This window comes from Terrapene carolina, unplaced genomic scaffold, assembly GCF_002925995.2.
Source record: "Terrapene carolina triunguis isolate 2854851 unplaced genomic scaffold, T_m_triunguis-2.0 Scaffold51130, whole genome shotgun sequence".
Taxonomy (NCBI): domain Eukaryota; kingdom Metazoa; phylum Chordata; order Testudines; family Emydidae; genus Terrapene; species Terrapene triunguis.
Genome location: NW_020715481.1, coordinates 1 through 6925, shown reverse-complemented (window position 1 = coordinate 6925; position 6925 = coordinate 1). Strand labels below are relative to the sequence as shown.

At 71.5% G+C, this 6925-nt stretch overlaps 1 protein-coding gene and 1 pseudogene across 3 annotated transcripts; one reads left to right on the top strand and one right to left on the bottom strand.

Annotated features, from left to right (window-relative positions):
- The first annotated feature begins 7 nt into the window (after positions 1-7).
- On the top strand, positions 8-1268 carry LOC112124253 (large proline-rich protein BAG6-like). 3 transcript variants are annotated; one of them, XM_029914437.1, is made up of 3 exons: positions 8-32; positions 660-806; positions 1103-1268. In XM_029914437.1, the coding sequence occupies exons 1-3, from the start codon at positions 12-14 to the stop codon at positions 1196-1198; spliced, it is 264 nt and encodes an 87-aa protein (XP_029770297.1). In that variant the 5' UTR covers positions 8-11; the 3' UTR covers positions 1199-1268. The 3 variants fall into 3 exon arrangements, with proteins under 3 accessions (XP_029770297.1, XP_026502873.1, XP_026502874.1); XM_026647088.2 differs by lacking the exon at positions 8-32 and adding an exon at positions 106-141; XM_026647089.1 differs by lacking the exon at positions 8-32 and adding an exon at positions 456-479.
- Positions 1269-2187: 919 nt separating this feature from the next.
- Positions 2188-6840, bottom strand: LOC112124338 (annotated as a pseudogene).
- Positions 6841-6925: the final 85 nt, after the last annotated feature.

The window sequence follows — 6925 nt, the reverse complement described above, 5'->3', positions numbered from 1 at the left end:
ACCTGACGGGAATGCCGGCCAAGCGCCGCAAGGTGAGCCCCCTGCCTGCCCCCTAAGTGCCTGCTCCCCAGCTGTGCCCCTGGCTTGCCCCGACTGCCCAGCAACACCTACCTGACGGGAATGCCGGCCAAGCGCCGCAAGGTGAGCCCCCTGCCTGCCCCCTAAGTGCCTGCTCCCCAGCTGTGCCCCCCGGCTTGCCCCGACTGCCCAGCAACACCTACCTGATGGGAATGCCGGCCAAGCGCTGCAAGGTGAGCCCCCCGCCTGCGCCCCCGGCTTGCCCCAAGTGCCCAGTGACACCTACCTGCCAGGCATCCTGGCCAAGCGCCGCAAGGTGAGCCCCCCCGCCTGTGCCCCTGGCGTGCCCAGTGACACCTACCTGCCAGGCATCCTGGCCAAGCGCCGCAAGGTGAGCCCCCCAGCTTTGTCCCCGGCTGCCCAGTTCCTATCTGACGGGAATGCCGGCCAAGCGCCGCAAGGTGAGCCCCCCGCCTGTGCCCCCGGCGTGTCCCGACTGCCCAGTTCCTATCTGACGGGAATGCCGGTCAAGCGCCGCAAGGTGAGGCCCCAACCGTGCCCCTGAGCTGCTAAGCAAGGGGCAGCGCACAGGCCAGCCCCCTCCTGCCTGCCAACCGCGCTCTTCCTCCGCTGTCCCCCAGACCATGCGGGGTGACGGCCCCCAGCTGCTCCTCTCCGAGGCCGTCAGCCGCGCCGCCAAAGCCGCCGGCGTCCAGCCCCTGAGCGGCAGTGAGAGCCTGAGCCGGGAGCTGGCCGAGCCGGCGCTGCAGGAGGGCTACCGGCAGCAGGTGAGGCCCCCCTGACCCCCAGCGTGTTGGCCCTCCACCCCTCCCAGGGTCCCTCTAGCACCCTTCCCTGGGTCTTCCCCATCCTGCCCCCGCTGGGGCCTACCTGGCACCCTCTTCCATGGGTCTGCCCAATCTGGGCCCCCCAGGACCTCTCCCAAGTTCTCCTAGGGGGTCTGCCCCAGGTGGGGCTGCAGACTGGCTGCCCAGCAGCAGGGGAGCCCCCTGGGCCCCCACCAATGGGTCTCTGGGGGGGCTCCCCCTGTGTCCATGCTCACCGCTCCCCCACTCTCTTCCAGCTCCGTGCCGACCTCCAGAAGCGGCTGCAGGAGGATCCCAGTTTCAGCCCCCAGCGATTCCCCAATGCCGACCGCGCCTTCGGGGATGAGGCCTAGGGGCGCCTGTGCCTTCCCGCCCCCTATTTATCCCCTGCCCCCTGTCTCCAATAAAGCTGCTTGGTGTCAGGCTGCGGGTCCTGTCTGTGCTGGGGGGCTGGTGGGGGGGACTCTTGCCCCAGTGACTGAGGCTGCTGGTCCCTGCAGAGGGGGGTGAGCGCTGTCTGTCTGGCCCCAGGGGGAGCCCCTGCCCAGCTCCCTCCCCCAAGGCGCATAGATGGGGGGGGGTCCCTTGGGGCAGGGCAGGGCAGGAGAATAAGAAAATCTTCTGCTCTAGGGAGCAGGGCCGGTTTGTTTACCTGCCGGCTCGGTTCACAGCCACCGGGAGTGACCCGCCAGGGGGCTTTCCCTGGATCACTGTGGGCAGAGCCGGTGGCAGAGGGATCAGGGATCAAGTTGATCCCCTCTCCACTAGCCAGGATAAATCAACCCTTGCTTGATTAATCGATCCGGGTGGGGAAGCCCTGCCCAGCGTGATGGGGGCGGACAGTGAACGAGAGGTCACCCAGTGCCATTAACAGGCAGCAGGTTTAACATAACCCCAGGTGCTGTTAGTGTGGGGAACTCCTCGCCACAGGATGTTGCGAAGGCCTAGAACAGGGGTCCATCCCTGGCCTCGCTCTGCCTCCCCCACTCACTGCCCTGTTGTGTGCAGCCCCTCGGCTGGGGATGCGATGAACGGACACCTGTAGTAGCCCCAGCCCCGCTGCCCCCAGAACAGACCATGAACCACAGCCAGGGGGTCCACAGCCCCCCCACGTTTGCTTTTAACCTTTTATTCATTTTTTTTTAAACAGTTTTTCAGTTTATTTTGTAACAAACCTGCTAGGGCCCCCTGCCCATCACATATATTTACACACACCCAGGCAGGGGACCCCAACTCCTGCCCCCCAAAATTAATTCAGGTGAATCAAAAACAAACCCAACTCCAGTTACATTCAGTGGGGCGGGGCAGCTCCGCTCTCACCCCTGCCCCCAGGGGACTCCCCACTCACTGAGGGGGAGGGGGAAGAGGGGCAGCCCCCACCCTGGCAGGGGGCCGGGCTAGCGCTGGTGGGCGAGGCCAGGCTCCTGCTTGTCACTCTGGCTGGGGGGCCGGCGGGCGGGGGGCCCCTCACGGGCTGGGGGGTGGCGCTCCCAGGGCCTGGGGGTCCAGCAGAGAACGTCCGACGGGGAGACCTGGGGGGAGGGAGAGTCAGACACAGGGTGCAACTTACCCCCCCACGTGCATATTGGGGCGGCACCCCCCCCAGAGGAGAGAGGCCTCAGGGGCCGGATCGGGGCAGCGCCCCCCCAGAGGAGAGAGGCCCCAGGGGCTGGATCCGGGTGGTGCCCCCCCAGGGGGGGGGGGCCCCAGGGGCCGGGACCGGGGCGGCCCCCCCCCCGGGGAGAGAGGCCCCCCCAGGGGAGAGAGGCCCCAGGGGCCGGATCGGGGCAGCACCCCCCAGGGGAGAGAGGCCCCCCCCAGGGGAGAGAGGCCCCAGGGGCTGGATCGGGGCAGCACCCCCCAGAGGAGAGAGGCCGCAGGGGCCGGATCGGGGCGGCGCCCCCCCAGAGGAGAGAGGCCCCAGGGGCTGGATCCGAGCAGCACCCCCCAGAGGAGAGAGGCCCCACCCCACTCACCGGCAGGCCGCCATCCGGGCGCTGGCTGCGGCTGCCCCCTGCGTAGCTGGATCCTGGGGCCCGGAGGCGGGAGCTGAAGGGGCCCACGCAGGCTCTGTGGGGGGAGAGGAGAGTAGGTGAGGGGGCCCCGATGGGAGGGGGCCCCCCTGGAGCTCAGCCCCCCCCGCTCCCACTCACCTGCCCACCGCTGGGGCTCGACCCCCAGGACTGCTGAACTTCCGGTACTCGGGGAAGGGCTTCATCTCCATGGGGTGCAGCTGTGGGGAGAGGGGGGCAGGGGTCAGCCAGGGCTCCTCCTGCCCCCCACCTCCCTGGGCCAGCCCCCCAACCGGGGCCCCTCCTTACCTCCGTGCGCCCCATGCCATGGGGGAAGGCGCGGACGGCCGAGGGGACCAGGCGCCCGGCCAGCTGCCCCGGGGGCCGCAGGGCCGGGGTGACGGGCACCAGGGGCAGTGGCGGGGGGGCAGCTGGTGCCCCCTGCTGCAGGGAGCCGAAGTTCACCACCGGGGGCAGCTGAGACTCCACCATGGGCAGCAGCATCTGCAGGGGGGGATAGGGGTCAGCGCATGGGGCGGGGCCGGGGGCGAAGCCAGTGAGCTGGGGGCGGGGCTCACCTGCTGGGCGGGGCCCGGGCCCTGAAGGAAGCTGCTCTGGTTGGCCTGTGGCAGGGAGCCCGGGTAGAAATCCGAGGGGGGGTTCAGCTCCTGCCGCACCTGGGGGGGGGGGGAGGAGGAGGAGGAGCCGGGATCAGGAGGCGGAGCCAGGCACAGGGAGCTCCGCCCCCTTCTCCCCCCACCCCCAGAGACCCCCGTACCTGGAGCAGGGGCTGCTCGGGGCCCAGGGGGGCGGGGGCGGAGGGGGGGGCTGTGGGGGAGGGGGGGGGGCGCCTGGTAGAGCAGCCCCGTGGCCGGCAGCTTGGCCAGCTCGGCCGCCTGCAGGGCCGAGAACTCCACGTACTGCCCCTTGAGGGCCACCCCCGAGAGCAGGGCCGAGCCAGGCAGGACGGGGGCCGCCGGGGAGCCGGGGGCCGGGCCAGGCTGCAGGTACAAGTGCTGGGATCTGCGGAGACAGACGGGGTCAGCGGGGACGCGGACGGGAGACGCGGCTGGCTCTGGGGCGGGGCAGGGGGTTGGTTATCTGGGGACCCCTCGCCCGACAGGCGGGTTGTTATGGGGGGGCGGGGGCTGGTTATCTGGGGACCCCCTTGCCCGACAGGCGGGTGGCTATAGGGGGGCAGGGGCTGGTTATCTGGGGACCCCTCCCCCGACACGCGGCTGGCTCTGGGGCGGGGTGCAGGGGCTGGTTATCTGGGAACCCCTCCCCCGACACGCGGGTTGCTATAGGGGGGCGGGGGCTGGTTATCTGGGGACCCCTCCCCCGACAGGCCGGTGGCTCTGGGGAGGGGGCAGGGCAGGGGGCTGGGCACAGGGGGACCCCTCGCCTGACGCTGACACGCGGCTGGCTCTGGGGCAGGACCCCTCCCCCGACAAGCTCTGGAGACCCCCGCTCCGCTTACCTGTACGGATGCAGCGAAGGGGTCCCCGGGCGGAAGCTGCCGTTGAGCTGGGACTCCACGGGGGGGCTGGGCACCTGCTGGGGGGGGCAGAGGGCGTGGGTCAGACAGAGGGCCAGCCCCCCCCGCCCAGCCCCCCGGCCAGCCCCCCTGCCCCGCCCCGGCCAGACGGAGGGTACCTGGGCCACGCCGGGCTGGCTGCCGTAGAAGAGCTCGGGGTAGGGCCGCTGGCTCGGCCCCCTCTCACCTGCAGGGGGAAGCAGTGAGCAGTGAGACCCCAGGCCGGCCCCACGGCCCCCCAGCGCCCCATGCCGCCCGCCCCTACCTGAGTACGCCGAGGGCTCCGCGGGGGGGCAGGCGGCCGGCCCCAGGGCCAGGGCTCTGGGCTGGGGGGCCAGGCTGGGTCTGGGGGGCGGGAGCAGCTCCCACTCCCGGGACACGCCCACCAGCTGGGGAGAGAAGAACAGCAGGTGAAAAGCGCCCGGCCCCCTCCCCCGGCCGGGACCGGACCCCGGAGTCCTGGGATGCCCCTCCCCCTCCCGGGACAGGACCCCAGAGTCCTGGGACTCCCACTCCCCCTCCCCCTCCTGGGACAGGACCCAGGAGTCCTGGGATGCCCCCTCCCCCAGCCAGGACAGGACCCCGGAGTCCTGGGACTCCCCAAACCCAACCCCCTCCCAGAGCTGGGACAGGACCCAGGCATCCGGGCCCCTCACTCACCCCCTTCGTGAGGCCCGGGGCTGGGGGCTCCTTGCCAGGTTTGTTGCCCTCGCTCACAAGCAGCCCCAGGTCAGTGTCCTGCGGGGACAGGAGCCAGGTGAATAGAACCCAGGCGTCCTGGCCCCCAGCCCCCCCAGAACCAAGCCCTCTGGCTCTAACCACTAGACCCCCCTCCCCTCCCAGAGCCAGGGGAGAATCCAGGCATCTAGGCTTCCATCCTCCCGCCTCGGGTCAGGACCCAGGCATCCGGGGTGCTGCTCACCTTGTCGCTGGCCCCGAACTGGATGGGGGGGCCAGTGCTGGGGGTCGCTGGCTCTGGGCCGGGCTCGGGCCCCCCCCCCGCTCTCTCTGGCCATCTCGGCTCGCTGGGAGCGCTCCGTCCCAATGGGGCCTGGGCCGGGAGGGGCCCGGGGGAGAGCCGGGGGGCTGCCGGCCTGCTGGGGAGGGGAGAGGTAAGTCACGGCCCCCATCCCCACACCCCCGCCGTTCCAACCCCCCAAGCCAATCAGCCCCCACCCCAGCTGTTCCCCCCCAAGCCGATCAGCCCCCACCCCAGCTGTTGTCCCCCTCCCCTGCACCATTCCCCCCCCCTCCGGGCCCCAGCCCCCACTCCTACCTTCTTGTCCTTGTGAGGGCTGGTGTCGTTGGGCGCCGGCCTCCTGCCCTGTTCCTGGGGCGCAGCCCCCTCGGCTCCGGGGGCCACGGACTCGGTGCCCCGTGTGCCCCCCACGCCAGGCTCAGGGGTTGCCTTCAGCCCGCCGTCGGGGGAGCTGCGCTGGCTGCAGCTGGCGGACGAGACCTGGGAGTCGCTGCTGAGATCCACCCCGCTGTCCGACTGGCTCATCTGGGGGGGTGGGGGGGTTAGGGGGCAGCCCAGACTGCCAGGGGACAGCGCCCTGCTGCCCAGCCCCATAGAGCCGCCCTGGGGCAATGGGGAGCCCTGACTGCCCGGGGAGAGCCCCCGACTGCCCCCCGCCCCGCCCCCTGCAGCACAGCCCCTAGCGCCGCCCTGGGGCCATGGGGAGCCCTGGCTGCCCGGGGAGAGCCCCCTGCTGCCCCCGGCCCCGCCCCCTGCAGCCCAGCCCCTAGCGCTGCCCTGGGGCCATGGGGAGCCCTGACTGCCCGGGCAGAGCCCCCTGCTGCCCCCGGCCCACCCCCTGCAGTACAGCCCCTAGCGCTGCCCTGGGGCCATGGGGAGTCCTGACTGCCCGGGCAGAGCCCCTTGCTGCCCTCACCTCCGTGCTGACGACGTCTTCAAAGGCATTTAACGGGTCGATCCAGGGCTCCACGGATCTGGGCCGGTAGCTTTTCCTGGGGGCACCTGGGGGGCAGAGCTCGGGTGAGGGGATCTATCAGCAGCCACCCAAACTGCCCCCTGCCCCCAGAGGAGGACCCAGCACCCCCAGCGCGACTGGGTCCTGCCCCTCAGCTCCTTACTGGATTGCAGCCGGCTCCAGATGTGGGGCGCCAGCCCCTCGGAGGAGCTGCTCCTGCCGCGCTGGCCCAGGTGGGCACCCGGGGGGTCCTGCTTGGGTCCGGGGAAGCCGGGGCTGTGGGAATAGCCCAGGGGGTCCTGTGGGGGACAAAGAGGAGAAGTGTTAACGCCTGGGGGGGGGGGGGGGGGGGCGCTGGGGGGAAGGGCCCCCCCGGTTCCCACCGTCCCCTCTCACCTCCTGCTTGTGGGGCCGGTCCCGGCGCCGGGGGAGGAAGCCGTTAACCCCGGGGACGTCGCCCAGGGCCCTGGCGCCCGACTGCAGCAGCTGGGCCTTGGCCAGGAACAGAGGCTCTGAAACCGAGAGGTGGGGTCAGTGTGTCCCTGCCCGCTAGGGGGCGCCGGCTCCCACCCAGCCCCACGGGCAGGGACTGGCTGG

Coding starts and splice junctions, on each gene's coding strand:
- LOC112124253 (XM_029914437.1), top strand. CDS start 12: ATGCCGGCCAAGCGCCGCAAG. Junction 33..659: donor TGCCGGCCAAGCGCCGCAAG/GTGAGCCCCCTG, acceptor GCTGTCCCCCAG/ACCATGCGGGGTGACGGCCC. Junction 807..1,102: donor AGGAGGGCTACCGGCAGCAG/GTGAGGCCCCCC, acceptor ACTCTCTTCCAG/CTCCGTGCCGACCTCCAGAA.